Source organism: Pezoporus wallicus, unplaced genomic scaffold (genome assembly GCF_028554395.1).
Source record: "Pezoporus wallicus isolate ANWC-B61680 ecotype Strahan unplaced genomic scaffold, APGP_CSIRO_Pwel_v1 contig_1181, whole genome shotgun sequence".
Taxonomy (NCBI): Eukaryota; Metazoa; Chordata; class Aves; order Psittaciformes; family Psittacidae; genus Pezoporus; species Pezoporus wallicus.
In genome coordinates, this window is record NW_026641428.1 from 4,267,631 (window position 1) to 4,293,255 (window position 25,625).

Sequence of the window (25,625 nt, forward strand, 5' to 3'; positions counted from 1 at the left end):
TCTTGAGACTTCCAGCTATCAGCTTTCTAGCTACAGGAATTTAGACGCCTCTTCTTCAGGGCAGGAGACTTACGTTGCAGAGTCTTGTAGTGTATCAGCAGGTCTGATGTTTGCTTTAGAGTACTTGGCCCCCCTGATGGGGGAGTGGGCAGTGGCAACATCTTGAGAATTGTCTGGCTCCCAATTGAAGTACAAAAGTTGCATGTGTTCACAAAGACCATAGGACACCTAAGAGTTCAAATGTTTGTCCATCTTAAAATGAATTTTCAGATGGTGGTACTGAAAAAGGGTAGGAAAATTCAGACTTTTCATGTATATGAAACTTTTGGTCAGTCCTTGGATATAAAATATGAATAATCTTTCTTCCCAATGAAGGACAGTAACTTCCTGAGTATCAGGTTCTTTATCATTGTAGTGAAGTTTGGTTGTAAAATAGGACATTTGCTAAGAGGAGAATGACATTGATGACTTAGTTTCAGTACTAGATATCTGCATTAATTAACTCCATATTACTCAATATTAGATCCAGTAGGAATCTTTATTTCCACTGTTGCATTAGGACTGTTACCACTGTTGGTAAAGATCCATGCAGCATTTAATATAGTCTTGCAATTCTTTTTTCGCATTCTTTTTTCTTTTTTAACGCCTAGTGTTAGATTTTGTAAAGTGGTGGTGATGATGTTATTAACTTGCATTTTGTTTTGGAACCTTTACTATTTTGTTTGCAGAGCGCCTTGAAAGCTTCAGATGACAAGTGCCTGCGTAAAGTGTTTGCATTATTCTGTAGGGAACAAGCAATTAGAATTCAGCAATTAGATTTGACCTCTTAAAGGTGTCAAAAATACTTTATTCTTGCATGAAAACTTTTATATTGATTAGAGAATGTATAGCTAAATGCCTATGCTGCCAACTCTAATAGTCAACATGTTGGCTGCTTTTTCTTTTGGGAAACAAAAAACTCCAAACCCTACAGATGAATGAGGTGAAACCTTGGATGTGCAACAGTTAAGATTTTTGTAGCATTAAATGTTTTTGTAGCAATCAGTTTCAGAAATCAAAGCAAGAAACATTACAAAGTTAATTAAATAGATGAAGCTGTCTGAACTTGCAGATAGTAATGTTGCCTGTAGGGGAAAAAAGGCAAATTAAAAAAAAATGTGATTTCTTTTCTATGGAGTTGCATGGAGTCGATTGGTTCCTGTCAACAGTAAAAGTAGTTTTCTGGTGTATTTGGGATTTTCTGTTTTAGCTTGATAGTTAAACCAGAATTTTGAGAGCATACCATCTCTTGGCAATAACATTCTAAATATACCATTATCAATTTTTTAAACTCTTCAGGAGGACCAGGATGGTAGCCAAGGTGTGGGCAAGCGCAAGAGGGTGAAACTAAGCAGCACCACCAAAGGTATTTATAAAGTACTGATCTCAGTTTATCATATTTGCTTTCTGTCTATCTTAAAAATTAACTAGGGATATCTGTTCACTTCCCAAGCACTGGAGTGCTGCATGTGACAGGTGTTAAACACAGCAAAATCTAAAAAAGAGTAGCAAGTGAAATTGTGGTAATTGGCAACTTTCGCTTGAGTGAGTACCACTATCTGGGACTCTGTTTGACCAGTCATTTTGTCACCTTCGTGTCGTAAGTAGACTTCTAAAAATTCATTCCATTTTCACTGCGTGGCTGACAAAGTTGCAGTGCAACTTAGCAAACAAGTTTTTTGATGTATTTGTTCTTAACAATTACTTTTTTCATTACACCCCTGTACAGTATGGATGTATTCTCAGGCAGGCAGGAGTGGTTCTTTTTGGTTCTGGTTGGTCTTCGTCTACTCTTCTAGTGATGTTTAAGAAAAGATACTTGAATCAAGTCCTGTTTGAAACCACTTCATTGTTTTCCTAGATTGAAATTAGTCCTCTGTGCAATTTCTAGTCCAACATGAGCAGCACTTACATTGAGGTCAGAGCAAGTTCAAATTCAATAATGGCCATAGGCTAGAGGCAAGGTAGCCCTATCCTGTGCTGTCCTTGTCAATTTTTTGTGCTAAAGTGTTTAGTAATAATATTAAAAATATTATTTTTAGTATTGAAGCACTTTCTGTTTTTGTGGGGGTTTTATTTTGTTGTTTTTAATTATGAGTATGAAGAGACTGATAAAGGCAGAACAAAGAAATTGCAAGTCTAGAGAAAAGAACATTCAGGTAGAAAACCTTCAGGTGAAAGTTGGAATTAAACTTCTGGAAAAGCTTTGAGTTGAAAGTTTGGAACTTGAATTTGAAATGCAAGGTTTCATGAGGTCAGTAAAGAGGTTGGAAGGTGTTGTGAGGAGTATGTGAAAGTAAGATTGTTTCTGGTGGTTTCAGATTGAAGGAAAAAGATTGGGAAGCTGGAAAACCAGCTAATTGGTTTTGCAACAATGGTGTTAAGAGGCAATCTTAGAAATGGTGTGTGAAAGATTGTGACAGAGAATAATAGTGTGGAAGAAGAGGTAGTTTTGGGGAAATGCAGGAAACTTAGAGACATCCAAGGGAAGCTCTCTTACTTGAATTTTTGAGGCAGTTGGATTGTCTAAAAGATAAGCTAGAGTCAGGTAACATAAGAAAAAAAGTTGAGTTTCTCTGATTCATAACTGATTAGGGGAAATAGGCAGGGAGGACGTTCAGGTTTAGAAGGTACCATATCTGAAAACCAGTATCAGCAATGGCATTTCAGGAAAAGGGATACTTTAATTCAACATTTGATTTCCCCCCAGGATTGTAGTCTTCCCCCTCTGAGGCATCCCAATATGGACTGTGCTCATGATGTTGATAGCTTCTAGTATCAGCCCCAGAGGAGGGAGTCTGCCAATGGGGGAAGGGTAAGTATCTGTTTTTATTAAATATTGAATAGTTTTCTGAAGTTTTCAGTATTCATATTTTATGTCCAGTAGGGTATAAAATAAGAGTATGAAAAGAAAATTTTAGAAAACTGAGTATTGAATAAAAACAGATTTACCTTTTCCGTATGAGCAGACTCCCAGTCCCATCATAGGTCTGTAGTGGTACTGTCTTCATAGAGCCTTATTTATATACTGGGGATATCTTAGAATGCAAGACTTGTGTTCTAGAGAGATGTTTGCAGCAATTTCTGGGGTTTTCTCTGGTACTAGGGAAGAACAAAAGGTGTCATTAAAGAAAATAAAGGTTTTATGCTGAGGTTCACTGATACAGGTATAAGACTGAGTATTGAGAGGATTTTTATTTTACTCTTTTAAAATCTGCATCCATCTGAAGGACCAGATGTTTAAGGTAATTTTAAACCCACAGGCACTATTGACTTATTTTTTAAAAAATATTATTTGGTGAAAGAAATTCAGACTCATGTGGCACTTTTCACAAGAGCAGGGACATGAGTCCCGGTGTTCTTGGCAAATTTTCCAAGTTGAGTAAGAGCATTCTGCCTACTTAAATTCTGTAGCAAGTATAAGTGTATATATATTCTGTTCCTGCCTGAAACTGCTGCGTAAGGAATTTGGTACGTGCTGTTCAGTTGTGATACATGTCAGAGAAAGGTGCACGTGAGTGACAGATGAGGTGGTGTGCCACTTGTCTCCATGCCTGGTGTTCTTACTCAGTGGTATTTTGCACGTACCTAAACCGGTGCTGCTGTTCTGTGGAAAGAGGACTTCAGTTTGCCTGGCTACCAAGCTTTCACGGGCAGTAAAATCTCTTAAACAATTTCTTAGCAAGAGACAAGGAAGAGAACATAAACAATCATTGTATGTTTGCTGCAATAGGTGATGTGTAATGCTTTACAAACACTTTAAAATCTTTCAGGATTCTGTGAAGGTAATTTTTTATTTCGATGCTTACAGAATGTATTGGATAAAACCTATTCTTGTCTTTGTGTGGCTTGCTAGAGTCTTGAGGAGATCCCTGAAATTTAAATTACATGATACTATTTATGATCTTTTGCAATTTCCTGATATGTTTTGGGTTGATTGGTCACTTGACTGGGGAACTCTGACCTTTGGTAATGGTGGAAATTTGAGGTAATTCCTGCTTAAGAAATACTCAAATGCCTATCCTGTTTAGGATAGGCAGGATGCTATCCAGTGCAGTTCCTGAAGCTGTCCTACTACAGAGACGTTTCGGGTCTTTGAGGCTAGATGATGTTCAGCTTAAGTGTTTTTGAATCTCTGCTGATGGGAGCACTTCATATAGTCCCACTGGAATATGGCATTTGGGGGGTGCATGTGCATGTGTGCATGTCCCAGGCCTAGTTGATTTCTAGGTATAAAGGAGCATTATGATAATTGTTTTTCTTTAGTCCTTTTATGTTACAGGAGTGAACAATACCTGTTGTAGTTTTAAATCATAAATAACCTTTTAGAAGAATGATGGTCAAGACTATTTCTATTTTAGTGTATTTTTTTCCAATGGATTTAATATGATTTATGCTTTGTCAAAGCCAAAGTTTCATGAACAGTTTATTCTAGCAGAGGTCAGTTTGTGCAGCTCTGCAATTGGGAAACTGATGCTTAAAAATGCAGCTGGCAGAATGCAAAGATGGCTTGATTCCTACTTAGGTACCTTACATGGATGTACTGTCAGCATGAGTAGGGGTCAGAGTGAATGGCCAGGAGTTAAATGGGGAAAGATGAGACTCTCTCTTCTGGTACCATCAGGAGCTAGTGCCTGGTTATCTGATTATAGTAATTTTTACGTTTAAAAAAACCCAAACAGCAGGCAACCAACAACTGTGTGGTTGATCAGTCAGAACATATGATGCTTTAAAAATAAGAATAACTGATACATTATTGTTTCCATTTTGCTTGTTTAGAACTTTATAAACAGAACGTAAGTGTTCTTAGGTGATAGAACTCATTACTTAAATTATATTTTGTCGTTTTGCTGTTTTAACTTCAGTTAAATAGTAGTCTGCATGAATAGTTTCAGTTAAGTGGCTCTGTAAATATTGTGCATATTGCTGTGATTCATTACAGTTAGTAGAGCTATTAGAGTAAGGTGATGTGGTTCAATGCAAACAATGAAGGCTAGACTCTATGTGGTAGAATTGTACTAAGTACTTTCATTGGCTTCTCTGGGAGGTCCTTTTTATTGTTACAGACTGACACTACAGTGTTGGCAACGTTCATTTTCTCAGGGTTTCTTGAGGAAAAAAAATGTACAGTGTGCACAAAGATGTTCTTAAATTTTTGTTACTGAATTTTATATAAGGCGGTGCAACTACACTATCACTGCTTTTAGTTTTCATGATTATTACATTATACATCCCCTCCTCCAACCTTTTATGCAGATCAATCTATCATGGATGTTTTGAAGCATAAGTGTTTTCTAGAAGAATTATTATTTTGGACAATAAAATACGAGTTTCCACAGAAGATGGTGACTTTCTTACTCAACATGCTGCCGGATCAAGATTATAAGGTACTTGCCTTACTTCATTCAAACTTAAATGTCTTTATTTATTTTCATACTTACTGTGCCTTGCATGAGACCACATATGTTTGTATTTGAGTAATCAGCAGTACAATGCAGATTTTTTTTTTTTAATCTTGTTTTGAGTATTCTGTTAGAAGGTCTAAAGTGTATAGTATCTGAAGAGAGTTGTAAGCAAAACAAGATGGATAATTCTGCAGCGGCAGTGTAAATTTTGGTGTAATGGGTCAGTTTTTTCCTTTTTGGCTGTTAGTACTTATTTGCATGTGTTGGACTTTATTTTGGTTTAATTTGCTTTGTAAATTAGGTTTTTTTATCAGTTAAAAGATGTGGACCAGCACTGAATGATTCTGTAGTGTGGTATGACTGGTAAATAATTGTGGCGACTTTGTTCCTGTTGCAGCTGTTGTAGGCAGTGGTTTCTCTGTATAGACCATTACAGTGTGAGTGTTCTTGCTGCAGCTATGCCCTAGGTGCTTTTGGGAGCCTTCCAAGTGCTTCCTGACAGAGTTTTGCAGTTGTCCATACCAAGTGTCTCCTGGCCTGGAGTCATGGATACTGGATGTCATCTTCCTGTTTTAAATCTTGGTGTGCAGCCAGGTTTGGTTGTTTGCTCTACGTGTTCCCAAGACCTAGTATACATAGCAGTCAGGCTTAACATTTTGCTCTGATCATGTCATACCTTTAAGCCATGCAAATATTTTGGACCTTCTCGATCCCTGCTGGGGATCTGCAAAGATGAAGAAATCCTAAAGTTCAGGCATGCAGGTTTCTTCAAAGATGTCTGTTTATAATAGGACAGCCCTGTATTCAGGCCCATTAAAACCTTGCTGTGTCAAAGCAAAGGATATGAAGATAACTTGGAAGGAAGAAAAAGATTAGATACAGGCTTTCAGCAATACTCTGTCCAGGTCAAGACAGCATTTTGATTTGGGATGCCAGCACAGATTCATCTTGGTCTCGGATTCAGCTATTACATGAAGAGACATGAGGACTATCTTAACTGATGATCCCTTGCCAAGAAGCTTGGTGTTTGGAGACAGACCCATGTGGACATCCAGTTCCCCTGATCCATTGCCAACTAAACTCCTGCCTGTACTGCTGGTAGCATGCAGAGGAATCTGGTAAGTGTTGCTATGTTTACCTGTTTACTGTACTGTGTAATAACAAATTTTAATGATCATGAGGTCTTCTTTCCTTTGACAATAAGCCACAGTCTTCAGTGGTTTTCTTCATTGTGTTTGTAATTTTTCTTCATTATGTACTGAGAAAAAGAGACCATGTTATATTTAGTTTCTCTACTGGCTGCCACTTTTGTCTGGAAATCAATCTGTCTTGCACCCATCTGTACAGTAATGTTTAATAATTAAATATTTTTTGTTACCCATTTTATGTTGTGTTTGATATAAACAGTTAATTTTTATGTACAAACTTCCTTACTAGCGTTTGAAATCTTCTAGAATCTGTGTTGATTCTAATTGCTGTGGCTAAAAAGTGTTTTTCAGTAGTAAGGAAAGTCAGAGCAGGAAATGTATCACACAGCAATACTCGGGAAGCAACAACACCATTTTTTTCCCAAGATACCTGTGCTTTGTTGCAAAACTGTGTCTGATGCATGAATTCTAAACATGTCTATGAGGATTGTGGCTCATTTACAGGGACTGGCTCTGCCTCTTACAAGTGTACAGAGAGAACATACCATTTTGGGATGAATTAGAAGAATGTTTTGTCTTCTAAGCTTCTATTTAGCTTTTATGAAGGAAAAGCTTGAATTCTCAAAACAGTAGGAACACCTGGAGGGATATAGGTAGTTCCAAGTGATCTCTCAGCTCTCTGCTACTTTCTTGCATCCTGACTATACCATTTTTTTTTTGTCTCTGCACTTATGCAGTTGGTCTGATTCTTCATGAGCTGATTTAGCTCATTAAATAATTTCCAGTCATGATTTACTGAGCTAAATCAGCATACTTCTGCTAGGTAGGTTTTCTGATAAACTGAGTAAGCTAGCCAAACACTGAGCGCAGAGTTGGCTATCTGTGTATGTTCTGAAATTGCTTAAATCTCTGGCCTCTGGCCTAAACATCGTAGAGCTGACTGAATCCACCATGCTCTGAGCAGCACTCAGTGAGCCACCAGCAATCTCTGTTGCACAGATTCTTATTTAAATAGGAACACAAACTTCTCTTTTTAGGTTTCCCAGTATCGAAAAGAGGTTTTGAAAGGGGGGGGGGGGGCTAAAACCCTGGGTTAACTTCCCCCCCCTCCTGCCTTTTGCATTTGAGAGAGACAGCACATAACAGTGTGGTCTTTGCCTTACAGGATTTGTGCCTGAGGCATCTGTTCCATCACTCTCTGACATTTGAAGCTTTGAAGACTTACAAGTGAAGAAAAAGAAAACAGAAGCTTTTTACCAGAGCTTCCAGGAAAATAGAGGTGTTATGGCATGGACAAGGTTGCTGCAAGAGGAAAAACAACAGACCAGAGAAATAGAACTGACCTTCACGTGACCAAGGAGAAAGCAAAGAAGGGGTTGCCAATAAACAGGAAGCTGATGGAAAAGTGTAGATCATCTAAGAGCAGAGCCCTACTGAAATCTGGAAAACTGGAAGTAGAGAAATACAGAAGCATCTGGTAGAGAAAATGAATAAACAATTATCAGAAATGCACTGCCTTGTCAGGCACCTCCCATAGTGAGCATTGAGGCAGCTATTATAGCAATAGGACTTCACTAATTCCTGGATATGCTGTTCTGCAGATTCTGTAGAAGAGTTTTTCCAGTGGAAATTTAGTTTTATTATGGCTGTCATCTGGCAGAACTAGCTTTTTCTTTGCATTGAGAAGATAAATATGGGAGATGGAAGTTCTAACTGAAACATGGGGTTGATGCTAGGCTTCTAAAAGTTCTGGGATGGTTGAGTGGCCACCAAGACAAAAGGCCAGATGAAAAAATAACTTTTGTATTTGCATAGGCTAGAAATTTAGAAGCTGCACAAGTTCTTAAGAGAGTTAATTAGTGAAGGTAATTAAATGTACAGAAAACATGCCTTAGGAAGCTACTTCTTGCAAATGGCTGCAAGCTGAGTAAGTATTTGGAAAGACATGTTATGTAAATATATGCATTCTTGCTCCATTCTTCATTTTTCCTTAGTTACATATACAGCTTTGGCCACTCAAAGATAGGATACTGAGCTGGATGGACTGATTTGACCTCTATGGTTATTTTTATATATGGAATGCAGTTTACCACAGTATTTCAGCGTTTTAAATCTGGAAAGAAGTTTAGTGTGTTCCTCTCTGTCCTGGGTTCAGCTGTAGCAGTTATTTTTCTCCGTCATAGTAGCTGGTGCAGTGCTGTGTTTTTTGACTTTAGTCTGAGAACAATGCTGATAACACACCAGTGTTTTTAGTTACTGCTAAATAATGCTTAACCCAATCAAGGACATTTTAGTCTCATGCTTTGCCAGTGTGGGGGGGCACAGGAGCCAGGAGGAAGCAGAGACAGGACACCAGATCCAAACTAGACAAAGGGGTATTCCATACCACAGCTTGAGGTCAGATCACTGCTTGGGTGTGGCTGGGTGTTGGTTGGCGGGTAGTGAGCAACTGTGTTGTGCATCAGTTGTGTTTATTGTTTTATTTTCCTTTTCCTTTTAATTTTATATTCTCTCCCCTTGTTATTTCCATTATTATTATTATTATTATTATTGTTATTGGTGGTAGCAGTAGTGGGTTTGTATTGTACCTTAGTTACTGGACTGTTCTTATCTCAAGCAGTGGGGTTTACATTCTTTCTATTCTCCTCCCCGTCCCTCTGGGAGCAGGGGTTGGAATAAAAGGGGGAGAGAGTGAGTGGCTGCATGGTTCTGAGTTACCGGCTGGGCTTAAACCACAACACTCAAAATTTGAAAGGTTGGTTGTTTATCTTCAAGGTGAATATAGAAATAATGCTTGTGTATTATGGAATCTCTATAATTATACCATATTGATAGTGAATCTACAATACTATCAGAAATTCGGTATTATCATAGAATAGTTAGGTTTGGAAAGGACCTTAAGATCATCTAGTTCCAACCCCCCTGCCATGGGCAGGGACACCTCACACTACATGAGTGAGGCACAAAAAGTTTTGAGGTGTGCTGACTTTAAATAAATACATCCAAAATTTGTCCTTAGAGGGGGGCCATGTTTTTACAATGATCTTGAGTGTTGTGTTTGACAACTAAAATGTAGTTTCTACATCACAGAATCTAAGAATCCTATCTAAACATTATACAGTGTGAAGAAGTAATACAGAAATAAAGTATACTTCTTTTACTAGCAGCATTAATATGCTAACTTTTTAAAATATCAGGTGTATCATTTGTGTCTGAGACAATATTAATAGCATAAACATCTTAATGCTTGTTTTAAGTGTCATTGCCAGTGATTAAAATAGTATCAAGCTTTAATTTAAAAGAAATCATATAATAGGTTGTTCTGCCTTGGAATACGAGAACAATACTGTATTAACTGTGTAAAAGTATTGAGAATATGTAATTCCAAAAAAGCTTCAGCTGAAAATAATTACCCTTGAGCTGTGTGCCATATGTACAAGACGCTCAATTATTACAGTATTTTCCGTCATTGTGAACCAGCTAAAGGAAGGCAAGTTAAGCTGTGTTGTCATGTCACCATCCTGGTCTGATTTTTGCATGAGCAAATTTATTTTTGAGGATATTTGCTGGAAGAAGCAGTCTTTGTGCCCAAGAGCAGCATTATGGCATCATGATATTTTTGGAAATATTTTCTAAATGAGAATAACATGATAGTGCTATAATAAAAATACGGGAGCACTGGGTCTGAGGCAGGTAAAATGAAGTATTGGTTTGTATGCAGTCTGGTGAAAACACAGCTGCCTGAGGGTGGTTTTAAAATTTCTAATTTTATGCTTATGAAAGGTTAGTACTTCCGAAAGGAAAAGGCAGGGGATTTTAGACTTTGAGCTGAAAATTTTCATCGCCACACAGCTTATATTATCTCTTCTGATGCAGCCAAGCAAGTCCAGATGGTGTTAATTCAGAACTTAAAGTACTAAGTGAGAAATGGTTTCAAAGCTGGCAGATATGCACACAATGTATATGCAGTGCAAAAGGTTGGTTTACAATGAAATTTGAGGCTAATGAAGTGAGACAAGAAATAACCTACATGATATATCTACATGATGTAATTTAAATACATGTAGATTTAGATCTACATATATTGATACATTTAAATACCTGGTTTAAAAATCCCTGAACAGTTGCCTGAAGAATAGCAAAGCAAAGCTTGATATTTTTTTAATATACAGCATATATAATTACTAATTTTTTACATCCTAAAACTTTACTGCTTTCATAGGTATGCTGAGATCTTATATTCCTGATTTCAGCATCTCTGGGTTTTTTAATGTGGAAAGTATAGAATGAGAAGATTAGATTTTGTGATAAGGTAGTAAAATTGGAGGCATAAGTTATCCCTGTCTATAGATTTGTCTTTTCATGTGGACTGTAGAAACTAGACATGGGATATTTAGGCCATCAGTTTTGCTTTGTCATAGCAACTGGTGTTTCCCAGGGTATGCCGATAGTATTTTTGTAAAGGATTATTTTACAATGAAAGAAAGCTGTAATTTTTGCATGGTGCTTGTTAACATAAAAAATTTCTTTGTAATTTTCAGATTGCTTTTACAAAAACTTTTGTTCAGCATTATGCTTTTATTATGAAAACACTGAAGAAAAGCCATGAATCCGACACAATGTCTAATAGAATTGTGCATATCAGTGTTCAGTTGTTCAGCAATGAAGAGCTAGCACGTCAAGTAACAGAAGAATGTCAGCTGCTGGATATTATGGTCACTGTTCTGTTATATATGATGGAAAGTTGCCTTATTAAAAGTGAATTGCAAGGTAGGTTGATTTGTTTGTTTGCTTGTTTCCATGAATAAAAAAATTGATCATAGAGGAAATTTAATCGCTTTCTTTGGTAGTCAACCCACCCCCTCAACCTCTTCCCAAAAATGCACAGGATCTAGCAAGATATGGTAGAGGCTGAGTCTTAAAATTCCCTAGAAATACAGTTATCAAGAGCGACACTGATGTTTTATGCTTTGCTTTGTAGTGTTTTCTTTTGTAAGACTGTTACACAGTTAAGAATACAGAGGATTATCTTGCAGGTGCTTCATTTGTTGGGTGAAGTGCATAAACATTCTTTGTGAAGCTCATGTTTGAATAAGAAATTATATATGCACCTTGAGACCCTTTATTAATTTAAAAATATTTTCAAGGTATTTCACAAGGTATTTGAAGTATTTACAATTGCTTTAATTCTTCTCACCTGTGCTTGTCTTAATAAAACTTGATAGAGCAGAATGATTTAATACTTTGGTTGACAGAGTGGCAATTTGAATTAGTGTACACTGTTTAACTTTATTAGTGAAAACAGCTGTCCTGTTTCTACCCTCCTTGTTTTAGCTGTCCTTATCTGAAAACGATGGCGTAACAAATCTTGCCAGCTTCTGCTTTTCATGCTCTCATGTACCAGACTGCATACCTCTCAGCTGTCTTTATCCTTGTTTGAATTTGGACATACTGTCTAGATAGGCTGACTGCTGCTGCCAGCTAGGTACCATCAGCTTCTGCAGGAAATTCTAATTTTTCTTGTCTGAAGTGTCCTTTGTTTCCAAGTCTGTGTATAGCCTAATACAGCACAACTGTACCAAAATGGGAAATCGTTGGTCATCTAGTGTCAAGAGTGCCCTCAGCTGCACTTCAGCAGGAAAAATTTTTCTATTGGCCTACATAGATTACTTTACTGTATTCAGAGGAAAGTGTTGAATCTTTAACAGTTTGTATATGAAGTGACTTTTGCTTGCCATATTGGTGGAATGTAATTTAAAGCACACTTTTAAACATGTACAGAATGTTACTCATTGGTCAGAATGGGATGTTGCTAGCATGGTGGTAAGATTCTGTAATGGATCAGAATTTGCAGCCAAATAGAAAATGGCTGTGACTGTGATTAGCCATTCTCCGAAGAAACTTCCTGGTAATTAATTTTGTAAGCTGGAGCTGGTTTATGAGAAAAGACTTGCCCCTGGAACAGCTATCCCAAGACATGAAGCTACTTGTTTCCGTTCCCCAGCACCAATGATTTTTGTTAGCTAAGTCTCCATAATGGAATCTGTAGAGTGTTCTCAGTGTTTTCACAACTCTTCCTCCTTACTACTTTGTATAGAAGGGGTTGGATATACTGTAAAGTGACAGAAAAAAAATAGTAAAATACTTTATTGGTTTTCCCTCTGCTCTCATATTCTCAGCGTCCTTCTTTTGCAGTTCTGTGTGCTTGTATCTTGTGTTCAGTTCAAGGTATCTCTCGTGATGCTGGAAATAGTAAGAAGTCTGTTAGAACTCTGTGCTAGTGAGATAAATTGTGAAGAATTGTGTTTGTGCAGCTAGTGCAAGCAAGTAGGTCATTTAGTATCTGATTGAGATGAACTTTACAAATCCAGCCAATAGTTAGGTGTAGAAAATATGTTGGAGAGGAACATGGAGAACACGGAGCTGGAATTGTATCTGTTACAGCCGATTTAGTTTGTGTTACAGATCCTAATTGTCTTTTGGATAGCTGACACGTGTTAAAAGTATACAGTTCATGAAGGGTATTTGTGGATGCTAAGAGACAAACTCTTTTCATGAAACAGAGTTGTCTTAGGAGCTGTGTTGATACCAACTTTGAAAGTGTTACTAGTTCAGATTACTGCTCTCAAACATGATGTGAAAGGATGAGGAGGAGAAATACGGGTGCAGATGCTAACCCGGCTCCCTAGGAAGATTATGTCCTTATGATCTTAGAGATTTTTTTCCACTCTTCCAGAATTTTACTACTCCTGAACTTTTTATATGAGAAGAATTTCTATCCCAAGGAAAAAGTTGTTTTGGTAATGGTTCATCCTTTAAAAAAACCCACCTCTTTGACCTTACATTAACCCTGGCTTGTAGAGTGCTCTGGATAAGAAGCAATGCCACTGCCAGTTTGAAGTATTGCTGGATTTGTCTTACCCATACTCAGGCAGAGAATCAGCAGCATGTAACTGTTGGCTCTTTGAAGAGTCCTTCGGTGGGTTCAAGCAAAGACAGCTGAGATGTTACCCTGTTCTTCGACAGGCTGTGTGAGCATATGGGAACCAGGCCATTCAGCAACAAGACCTAGTTTCCTTTCTTCACAGATGTACCACATAACAAGAGAGATGAAAGAGTATTTGATCAACTGTGGCAGAGAAGTTTGAGAAGCTCTGCAGAGCACTTCTGGGTTCCTGTTCCTTCCAGTGCTTCAGTGTAATAGACTGGAGTCAGTCTTAAGACCTGGAGCTCTGTATTAACTTATGGTAACAAGGAGGTATCTATTCACTGTTGTGTGCAACTCAGGCAGTGTGTTTTTCAGGATGAAATCTCATTCATTTTTCAGACTGTGCTGTGCTCTTGGGAAGTAAAACTTCTCAAGATCAAAATATTGTATGAGTTCAAGTTAGAAAACTGTTGGTATAATAGGTAAGAGGGGAATTTGGTTTTGTAGTTTTTTGTTTTGTTGGTTGTTGTTTTGTTTTGGGTTGGTTTTTCTTTTCCGCTGCTACCAGTAAACTAAACCCAGGACACAACAAAATAGAGAAAGAGGGGAAAAAGAAGTATTTTCTTCAGTAGTCACAACAAAGGACAGGAAAAAAAGCTTTCATATATACCAAAAGGAGCCACTTCAGATACAGATGTGCCTCATCAGCTGGAGACTGGAGTTTCTTAATAACAGTCCTTTAGCTGTGCCTGTGCTGTAGTTATGACCCTTTCACTGTGTAAAGAGTAACTGCAAGAGTCCTTCAGTGTATTTCAGCTGGGCAAAAGCCATCCCCGGGGCTGATCATCAGATGCAAGATTCTTGCTTCTGTTCACTTAAAATAGAATAGCAATTGACAGATAGGTGCTGGAAGATACTTTCTCTTGGACTGTGAATTTGGGACCAGTCCTGTTACCCTTCTGGTCTTTGCAGGGGTCCCTCTTATGAAAATCAAATAAAGAGATTTGTTTGGCAGCCATGGAGAATGTACTTCTGTGCTTTGGGGGGAGGAAAGATACCTACTCCCTGCACCACCCATGTCTTCTCTTCTTTTGGGAACCTTGTTCTGCCCTAGTCTCTGGAAGGCTGCATAAACACTCTTTGAGTTCCAGCTTCAGAGTGGAAATGCTTTTCTCTGCTCTCCTTCTCAGACTTAACATGCCAGTATAGGTTTCGATACTGGATTCTTGTCTGGATGCTGTCAGGTGCTTCTTGCTGGAAGCATGGCAAATTCAAAATGCGTTTCAGATGTTCGTAATAGGAATTGTATTGCTTGGTCTTTTTATGCTTCTTGCAAGTATTCAAAGAAGGCATAGCTGTGATGGTTTTACTAACGCACTGCTTTTCCAAGGTTGCAGTGTTCAAAGTCTGTGTGTCTCCTACTGAGTAGATCCGTGTTTCTCATCTGTGATGAGAAAACAGCCTCAGGTACCACAGAACAACCACTCTTCTTTTCTGCAGTTTTCTCTCTGTGTGTCTGATCACAATGTTACATTAAATCCTAATTGTTATTTTTTGCATTATGTGGTATAATAACTTTATTTAAAAACTACAAGAAGAAAAATAAATACTTTTTCTTTTTTTCTTTTTTCTTTTTTTGTGAATCTAGATGAAGAAAATAGTTTACATGTTGTGGTAAATTGTGGGGAAGCACTACTGAAGAATAATACTTACTGGCCCCTGGTTAGTGATTTTATAAACATACTTTCACACCAAAGTGTGGCAAAGAAATTTTTGGAAGATCATGGCCTTCTGGTAACATGGATGAATTTTGTATCATTCTTTCAAGGTATGTGACTTTGATAATCAGTACTACTACAAGGATCTTAAGACAGCTTAATGTATGCAGTAGCAAAATCCTTACAGTGACCTGTATGTAAATATGTAAGTCATTAGTATTCTTATAAGTCTGTATTCCTGCAAGGGAAGAGTATATTCTAGAAAGCAGGTAGACTTGAAAATGATCTAATGGATGTTTGTCTTGTGTGGACTAGTTAAAGAGTAATTGCATCACACTTGACTGAGATGCATGGTGTCAGAATTCTCAGGTTGTATTTAAAGGGCAAATCATAATTTGTGCTAGAGGTGTTTTACTGGTGAAGTTCTAAATTTAAATATTTGGTAAATTAATCTGTGCATGTTAATGTCATCTGAACATCAAGGACTGCAGTTACTAGCCAGCTGAGAGCTGTTTCTCTTTTCTGCTCTATTTCTGTTCAAACTTTGATGCTTGTTCTCATACTTTATCCATTATTCTACTGCTAGATGGGATAGCTTGTTACACTTTGTGGGTTGTTGTTTTTTTTTTTTTTGTCTTATGGTGCGTGTGAATGCGTAATACTGAAGATAATGCATTCCACTTATCTCTAGTTCAATATTTTAGTTGTATAACTCTGCTTAAATCTGTGAAGGTATGAATTTAAATAAACGCGAATTAAATGAGCATGTGGAGTTTGAATCACAGACATACTATGCTGCCTTTGCTGCTGAGCTGGAAGCCTGTGCGCAGCCAATGTGGGGTCTTCTGTCACACTGCAAAGTTAGGGTAAGACCAACATTTCTCTGTCATTATTCTTAGTTTTATTCATGGCTTACTCTAGGCTTGTTGAACGTGAAAGGTCTGTCTTTTTTTATGTTTGGAAGGACTTGTTTTTTGCTGTCTTTTTCTACCAAATATACTGTGATCAACTGGAACCCTGTGTATAGTGACTATAGAATTCGTGCTTGTACCTGATATATTGTCTCCAGAACTGGGACTACAAGTTCAGGATGTGTACAGTCATTCTGTATGACTGTATATATGGAATAATGGGATAAATGTCTCTGAGTCATTCCATCTTTGTTTAGTGGAAAAGGAGATATATGTCATCCTAATGAGATTATAATGTTGATTATGTCTGTGAATAGGTGCTCTGTTATGATTGGTGATGCAGTTTTTATGGGTCTGTGGTGTTTTACTAACAACCTGACATGAAAGCCTCATAGATTCTCACATCTCACGGTCTCCTAACTAAAACAAAGAGTTGCTACCATTTGCTGTAAGACTGTAAGTTGCTACCATTAGACCATTAGACTGTAAGTTATATTAAGTTATAGTAAAAATCCACTAGCTTACAGGAATACTTAACAGGTGAAAAAACTTCTTATTGGTTATTTTTTACGAAATCAATACTTATCTTTGAAATTAGCTTTTTAAGATACAGTTTAAATCGGGCAGTTGCAAAAGCCTTTCCGTTATGTAAGTTATACTGACACATTATGAATGTATCAAGTTAAAAGTTTAAACTGTCTTTTGAAAACTGAATTACAACTTTAGCTTTTTGAAGCATTGCTTCTTTTTAGCTTAGGATTGGAAAGGGTCTGCCTTTTAAAACCTGTATGATTCCTTGCTCCATCTGTCTGCTTGTCGGTTGTGTTTTCACCACCATATTTGAATCTTTTGTTCTTTCTCAGTAAATCTGAAAGTGTTTTAGAAATTCCATAGTTTAATGTACTTGTTTAGTGAAACCTGATGGGTGGGAAGAGATTCCAGTTTGCGTTCCACAGGAGAGCAGATCCTGGCCGCCATAGAGGGTGGAGCAGCAGGATGGGAGTGTGGCTGTTGTATTTCCTGATGAGAAAGGTGTCTGAGCCAGTCAGCACTTGCACAGTGTCTGGCTGGCTAAAGCACTGCTGGCTTTTGCTTAAGAAATGCGTCATGCATATCCTAAGACTGTGAGGCAGGTCTGGAGTCTTATGTTTAGGGGGAAGGGAAGCTTAAAGGAAAAGTCCATTAAGAAGTCAGGCTTTGTAAGTTCAGCTCACTGTGTATTTTAGCTCCCACACAGCCTTCCCTTCTTCATATCACTGCTTTTCTCCTGGAGGACAATGTATAGTTCTAGTCTTGAAATACAATTTCATGATTTAATCTGAAATATATTACAGTTTTTAGGGCACTGTTAGAGGGTTATATGATACAATCATTTTTAATAGAAAAACAATGATGCTTTCTTAAAACAGTTTTGGCTCATGTGGTACACTGGTTTCTCTTACTGCAGGAAACACAGGAATACACACGAAATGTTGTCAGATATTGCCTTGAAGCACTTCAGGACTGGTTTGATGCTATCAACTTCGTAGATGAGGTAAATATCCCTAGTGAATTTAAGTGAAGTACTGTGAAAATCTGATTAAACTTCAGAGGTGATACACTCCCTACTTTCTCATCACCCTCTTAAATTAAATCATAGTTCTAGGTACTGAATAAAAAAGGATTGCCATGCTGAAATTAGAGTTTGTAGTTAATATTTACAATGTTATGTCCTACGATTGTTTCTTGTAGGTTCTTGGTAATTTAGATTTGCTGATGCTAGCTTAAACAGTGAGTCTTAAAAGCATTATCATTCATGTACCAGTGTATCATGCTTAAAAGCATGTATCATTCATGTTCCAGTGAATGAGCTGAAGCAATGGCAAAACAGAAGTCCTCTTCTAATATGGTAGTGGGAGGCAGTTTTGCCACTTTAACAAGTGATACTCAATCAGAGTAGTGTAGTTACCTACTGGGGATTTAGTAAGCGATTAACTGCAGTTGTTTCACTAAGGAAATTTATGAATCATTAGGAAGTGCAGGGAATGAACTAATATGAAGTTAGTGGAAACTAGGACCATGAAATGTAGACATGCAAGATACTGTTCTTGGTGGTTGTGAAAAATCACTTGTAGGTGTGTGGTTTTTTTCTTTTTAATATATGATATTAAAATATCTTTATTTTGCTTTCAGCCAGCTCCTAACCAAGTTACTTTTCATTTGCCATTGCACCGTTACTTTGCCATGTTTTTAAGTAAGGTAAGCACATGTTTTAGTCATGCAGATGGTGGAAATTCCCTGTTGAGTGTGATTGTTCAGTACAGTGTATGCTTGCATTTGTTTCTAGGCCGTCAAATGCCAAGAACTAGATCTGGATACAATCTTGCCAGATCAGGAGATGCTGATGAAACTAATGATTCACCCACTTCAGATTCAGGTATGGGCAGACTTCTGACTTTGCAGGTGTAGAGATATACAACAAAAAATAATTGCTGTCTGATTCTTTTAATCCCAGTCACTTAAACATATTTGTAAGTATTTAACAAGGGCTAGTATGTCTTAATTGGGGAATATCAAAATAAGCAATATGTGACAATAACATCTAGAATATACTGAGTAGTTAGGATTTTTTTTTCCTTATTTCCAAAATTAAATATGTGGTGTTAATTATCATACTCTGACAAGTATGATAATAATACTCACTATAGCACTTTCAAAAGTTTAAGGAGAAAGTTTACTGACCCTTTGAAAACATGGCATTACATGTTTATGGAATAGCTACCAAAGGAGTGCAAGTTGAGAAGAAACCTGAAGCTGAAAATTTCCTATCTTAAATTGAAAATGAGTTCAGGAATGGATGCACCCTACAACTTTTCTAAAATTTACGATTTGTATTTATTTGTATGTCAGTGGTAATGAGCAGTATTTGTAATCACTGCTTTTACATCTAACTTTTTTGCCTTCATTTTTGGTGTACTTTTCAACATTTTAATAAATGCATAAATCACTTCATTGGCTTTGATAACTTTTGTTGTCTGAAATATGCTTTTATATGAAAGTATAGTATGTGTTTCATAAACTTGCAGTGGTTCCTCTTCATCCCTCACTCTCCAGAAGTATGCTGGTATAAAAAAGGTGTATGTATGAAGATGTAGTGTGTATGTATCTATAGGTGTAATAATATATTGATGATTTGCTAATGTTGACCTAAATAGCTGAATATTCTTGAAATATTTGTAACAACTTATTTTATTTTCCCTCAACAGGCAAGTCTTTCTGAAATTCACAGCAATATGTGGGTTAGAAATGGTCTACAAATTAAAGGGCAGGCCATGACTTACGTGCAGTCTCATTTCTGCAATTCAATGATTGATCCTGATATTTATCTGCTACAAGTAAGTTACATTTTCTGAGAAGCCAAGCCAATGCTTGTTTACAAATGAACTACTGAATCAAATGGATTTATTCTCTTTCCACAGGTCTGTGCCTCTAGGCTGGACCCGGATTATTTTATTTCATCTGTTTTCGAAAGGTAGGGTTAAAAGATGAATGTTCTTGTTCAGTGTTGTGCGAGCTGTTGACTAATTTATGCCATGTGAGAGAAAAGTTGCATAGCTGGGACACATCTTCAGTGGTGCAACTCTGCCTAGTCAAAACTAACACTTAAGGGCTCTACCGAAAGAAGTATCTCAAGGTGTATCCTTGTTTTTATATGGGATTGGCTTTTGATTCTGGATAAAACTGTTTGAGAACAGATTTATTTGCTTTAGCTTTTATATATTCATAAATATATAGGTATTTTCCTGTGGAATAAATATCACCATGGCACATTCCATAGTTAAACAAAAAATCCAAATTTAAAAAAAGAGGGTTTTCTTGTATGTTTGTATTACGCATTGCATTATGCATTTCATTTTGTATTAATTACGGGTTGCTGAATGAATGGAATCCCGAGTTTATTGTTACATTTCATATTGGTGTTTTAATGTTGGAGAATGGTGACTTCAGTCTTTCCTGTGTAGATTTAAGGTGGTAGATCTCTTAACGATGGCATCACAGCATCAAAATACAGTCCTTGATTCAGAGCATGAAAGGTCAATGTTGGAAGGAGCCTTAACGTTTTTGGTCCTTCTGTTAAGTCTTCGTTTACATTTAGGTAAGAATTGCTGCTTTAGGAGTACTTGTATGTAAGTAACGTGCCTGTTTATATTCAACATTTAGTAGCTACCATGAAGCTGATTAATCACATAGTAACTTAAAGCATTTGATACTTGGTTTCACTTTTGCCACTTCCTGAATTACTGTGAGGGTGGTGAGACACAGTGGAACAGGATGCTCAGAGAAGCTGTGGCTGCCTCATCTGTGGCAGTGCTCAGGACCACGTTGGTTGAGGCTTGGAGCAACCTGCTCTAGTGGAAGGTGTTCCTGCCCATGGCAAGGGGGTTGGAACTAGATGATCTTTAAGGTCCCTTCTAACCCAAACGATTCTATGATAATACATAGAAATGTGGGGAAAAAAACTTTAATACAAGTGGGCAATTTATATATGTGATCATCCTTTTCAGAAAGACAGCAGGTTTACTTTGTGCCTGTCTTTCCTGACTGAGAATTTGTTAATGTTTGTATCAAGTTTAACTTGCATTTAATGATAAACATGTAGCTGAATGTGTGTTTTAAAATCATGTTATTTTAATGGCTTTTAAAATTTTACCCTTCTAGGAATGACAGATGATGAGATCCTCAGAGCAGAGATGGTTGCCCAGCTCTGTATGAATGACAGGACACACAGTTCATTATTGGATCTTATATCCTTGGAATATATTAATTAATGTGCACATATGAGAATGACAGATACCTGGATAATAGTAGGATTTTTGAGCTTAAAACATGTTTTCAGCTTATGTAGTTATAAAAAAATCACGTGAAGGTGTGTTTGCATGTACTTATCAGCAAAGGCATTTGCTCCAACTTTGTTTTTTCTTGCAAAATATGCAGTAGATTGTAATAGTTTTAATATTGATCCAAAATGCTGAACTGCTGTTTTTATTATTTTTTAAACAGTACAGAAGTCTTTTAGGTGTGAGGTGATAAGTCTGTTTTCCAATAGTATTTTTTAAAGTTTAGCCAAGCATAACCTTTATCTGGTTATGATTTGAGCCTTCGTTTATTGCTAATTTTATGACAGTATAAAAAGCAGCCACTCTATGCTATATTGGTGTTTGCTATCAATAGCTAAAAATGCAAATAATAGCAATTCTGAATGCTGCTTTGAAATGAGAGGGAAATGTGTATGTCATGGGGGAAGCATCTTACTTGAAGAACAGGAAAATCTAGTAAGTCTTTCTGCACAGTGAAATATGGTTCATGTTCCCAAACAGTTGAATGCAAATGCTCAGGTCTTAACTGCTATCAGTGTATTAGGCTTTGTAGGCAAATTAAATGGCTTGTGGTGATTGTCCAAAAGAGCCCAGGGATAAGCAGCGCAAAATACTAGGAATTTATAAAGATGGGAAAGAAGATAGTTAAAAATGTTATAAAAATTATTATTGCAATACCACTTAGTGACTCGATCACTTAAGTATGTAAAATAAGCAGATCACTTAAAGTGATTCACTTAACTATGTAAAATAAGTAAATAATTTCTACAAGCAATCACGTTTCCTTATTTGTAATTGCTGCTTGTGATTTGGGGTAATGCCTGTAGGTCACTTGAGTGTTGCTCCCAAAAATGAGAAATAGCCAATTCAAAATGGAGAATTACTTAGTGTGTTTATGGATCCCAAACTATTTACTGCACTTGGCTGTAAATGTAAAATATTCTTGCTATGAAGAGAGCCAAAGTGTTAGTAAATAAGGGCAAGTATAAAAAATTTATATATACTACAGATAGCAGTTCTTATTTCTCATTTAATACTTCTCTTCAGCCAAGCATGTAGCAATTGGCTTGCTTTAAAAAGTTTAGTGCTTAAGAGGCATTGATTCACTTCACTAATAGTTATTGTTCTGTAGCAGCTGGAGCATACAGACCTCTTGTGGTAAACACAGAGCACTGCCGAAACATAGCCTCTGAAATGAGTGACTGAAATTGTTAAGAGGGGAGTAAGATGCTGTGTACTGCAACTAAGTTAACTTTGCTTTCCTTAACACAAACATTACATTCCAGAAAACCCCAATCCTAAAAGTGGTATTATTCCAGGAAGCTTAAGCTTTGAATCGGTCTTGTCAGCAGTTGCTGATTTTAAAGCTCCTGTTTTTGAACCTGGAGGTTCTATGCAACAAGGAATGTATACACCTAAAGGTACAGTAATCAGTATCCTCTTGTAAAATACTGGGTGGTAAGATGCTTATCCAGAGGTTTCTTTTTTAGGAAAACAAACAAGTAGAAAAGCCCAACTGATGAATAAAAACCCTGCCTCACCTTCCTCACAAAAACCCCAAACTACCACCACCAAAACCCCACAAAACTTGTTTGACTTTTTCATGATTTTCTGTCTCTTCTTGAAAAGCACTGCTAAAGACTGTTGGTAGGTTTTAATAATTTTATTTTGATCTAGAGTGAAAAGGAGCATCTCATGTTCCTCGAGTACCCTTAGAAAACAAGGGAAATAAAGGAGAACTGAAAAATTGTTATTTATATTTCACTGGTCTGCATATGTCATTACTCATGGGATTTAAAAAAGTCTGATTTACATTCTTCAGTCTACAACTGTTAGCACTAGTGAGGTGTCAGTTGCAAAGATATACTGTCTGTGAACTCTGCATTTTCATTAATAAAGGTACCATGATATATAATTCATTCTTTTGCATTGCTTAACTGTCTTGGTATACTGTAACATTTTTCCTAGTCAATAGTGAGGGTCTAGAGCAAAGTTCAAGGTGGACAGATTGCAGAATATTGTTCTGTAATTCTACAACGCATACAGCACAAAAATGACAAGTTTCGTCTCCCAGTCAACTCATCATCTAAATCGGACTTGACACAATATTGGTATATCGAAGGAGAGGAAAAACTTAGCAACTCAGTGTTCCATTACTGTTTCCTGTCACTGAGCAGATAAGCCTGTAGGAATTTGAAATGCTCCATGTGTTCTGGTTGTGCTTCAGCTCATGGCAAAGCTGAAGAGGGATTAACTCCTTCCTCCCCTGTGTACCTCCCTTGAGAACTAGAAGGGTTTGGTCTGACAATCTTGAAACCATTTGGTTTGTAGGCTGTGTTCTTTTGTGGATTTTGTTGTTGTTAGTACAGTATTAGTTCTCAAATTAACTTGTTTGCTATTTTTTTGTACTGGTAAATTGATGAGTCAGCCAAGCTCTCACTTTGTACACAAATGAGCAACCAGTGAGGTAATTTTTTGAAACTTCACTTTTGGGAATTAATTTGTTCTAGTTCCTTGATGTGTAATTAGGCAGCTTAACACCTATGTATTTAAAATAAGTTTATTTTAATGTAATGTAAACTGTGTTTCCTTATGTGATGTCTGTTTTTTTCTTGAGCTTGTGACATGCTGGTCTTTTTTTGTGAAGGAAAAAAAATGAGATTGATAGTCAATTATAAAACGTTAGGGAGCATTATAGTTGGTTTTGGTTGGTTGGTTTTGGTTTTGAGTTTTGGGTTTTTCTCTTTATTTTTGTATTTGGGTTCTTTTAACATATTTTACCTCTAGAATAGGTTGTTTATCTTAATGTGTTTTGGGTTTTTTTTTTAAGTATCTCATCTATGGCAGTGAATACTGAAGTGATTTGTAACACTATGTAAAATCTCTTTTTCTTACGGTAATACAAAACTGAAAGAGCTTCTGCAGAAATAAAGCCAGTATGGTTTTCTTGTGTATTACAGCGTTTTAAGTGTTACAATCTTTGTAAGACTGTATAGGTTCCCAAAAAGAACGATGATACTCCAGTTGCTTTTAAGAATTGTAGTTTGTGGCCTATCACTCTTGAAGCAAGTCACATAGAGATTCATTTCTCCTAATCCTTGGCTTTCCTAAATTTAGGGGAAAAATCTACTTTATGATCACTGAAGTCCCAGATTCTCCTTCAATTAACCATCAGTTTGAAAAACAGGGCATAGTTTTTCTTGTTATCTGTGGATTTGTATGCTGAAGGTGCTAAGTGTGTCCATTTCTAATACTCTCTATATGGTCACGTAGTCCTTTCTCCTAGTTGTGCACTAGCAGCCCAGAGAAGCTTGGTCTGTGTTTCAGACTGCAGTAGTAAACTATGTCCAGAAAAAACTGATTTTTTGCAAGCAAAATTTGATCGTATTTCATACATAGTGGAAACTATGCTAAGTGTTCTCTCTCAGCACCATGTGAGTGTATCTGTAGAACTGCTAACAGTAGCAGGGGTTAATAGGAGGATAGACTGTTTGTCTTCCTGCCTGGGGGAATTTAATCTCTAAAGCTGCTTAGTTTTGCCTGTGAAAACTTTAAAGAATGTTGTAAGGTTTGTGTTATACCTGCTGGTGGAGCTAAAATTCTGTACCTACTGGGTTTCTTCTTCCTTTTATGGGGTCACTGTATCTTGCCTTCAATTGCTGTGCTACCAGAGCTAAGGACTTCAAAGCAATTAATAGAATGAACATCTTAATTTGGCTTTAGGTTGGAAACTTAGTTTTATTTTATTAAATAACTTGTAAATAAAAAATCTGTTAAAAAGGATATTTTTGTAGTCTGTTTTGACTTTCCTGTTTGTGATTGCTCTGAAAAGCCACTCTGCATGTTGCTTTAGAGCTACGGAATTAAACAGAGATAATGAAGATTTTAATCCCAAAATAATGCATAGGTTTTAGTTTTAAAACAAAGGCATGTTTGTAAATGGATTGGGCATAACTGTTTTTGGAGAGGAAGGTTGCCCATTTTCAAGACTGAACAGAAAATTGTATTGTAGTCATTTGGTTCATTGCATTTAGTAGTTAAATATCACCTACATGCTAACTGCTCAGCACTCTTCTTGTTTTCAAGAGGGCTTATGCTTATCAAGTACCAAATGAAAAATGTTGTAAGCCTTTTCTTACTTGTGCTTGCAAATTTAAAAGAGCAAAACAAGATGCGTACTGAAAGGTGGTTTTTTGGTACTGCCTTTGTGTACTTAAAATTGGATAAATGCACTTAATTTTTAAATTTAATTTAATTTTAATATCCTCAGCATATATTGCAACTGTTTACCAGAAATATCTTACTTTTCTTTTTATGTTTTATCCCACGTTGTAAATTTTTACATAACAGAAAGGAAAAAGATAAAGTAAAATAAAGCTTGTTAACAGAAAAGATCTATTGCCTTAATAGATTGTTAATTTATTTTTTTTGCTTTGGAACTAATAAAAATTTCACCAAAGATACTGTTCTGACCACCAATGCTAGTAATTATTAGTTCAGTAAGTATTATTAATAAGAAATATTAATATTACTGTACGTCATTTCAGAAATTACTATATAGCAAAAAGCTAGTGAAGAAGAGAATCTAGAATAAGTTATAAGGTCTTTAAAGAGAATTTT

At 36.7% G+C, this 25,625-nt stretch overlaps 1 protein-coding gene across 9 annotated transcripts in view; it reads left to right on the forward strand.

The window, feature by feature from the left end:
* The window catches only part of UBR3 (ubiquitin protein ligase E3 component n-recognin 3), a 109,061-nt gene that overhangs the window by 20,471 nt on the left and 62,965 nt on the right, over window positions 1–25,625 (forward strand). For 6 of the 9 annotated variants that reach the window (XM_057423729.1, XM_057423720.1, XM_057423721.1 and 3 more), the window contains exons 6-18: window positions 1,339–1,405; window positions 5,296–5,426; window positions 11,134–11,362; window positions 15,169–15,348; window positions 15,971–16,104; window positions 17,597–17,683; window positions 18,322–18,387; window positions 18,476–18,565; window positions 19,395–19,523; window positions 19,608–19,660; window positions 20,151–20,284; window positions 20,848–20,933; window positions 22,285–22,426. In XM_057423729.1, coding sequence (XP_057279712.1) covers window positions 1,339–1,405; window positions 5,296–5,426; window positions 11,134–11,362; window positions 15,169–15,348; window positions 15,971–16,104; window positions 17,597–17,683; window positions 18,322–18,387; window positions 18,476–18,565; window positions 19,395–19,523; window positions 19,608–19,660; window positions 20,151–20,284; window positions 20,848–20,933; window positions 22,285–22,426 — 1,528 coding nt within the window. Of the gene's footprint in view, window positions 1–1,338; window positions 1,406–2,749; window positions 2,855–5,295; window positions 5,427–11,133; window positions 11,363–15,168; window positions 15,349–15,970; window positions 16,105–17,596; window positions 17,684–18,321; window positions 18,388–18,475; window positions 18,566–19,394; window positions 19,524–19,607; window positions 19,661–20,150; window positions 20,285–20,847; window positions 20,934–22,284; window positions 22,427–25,625 lie in introns of those variants that run through there. The other 3 variants (XM_057423725.1, XM_057423727.1, XM_057423726.1) reach the window with 2 other exon arrangements.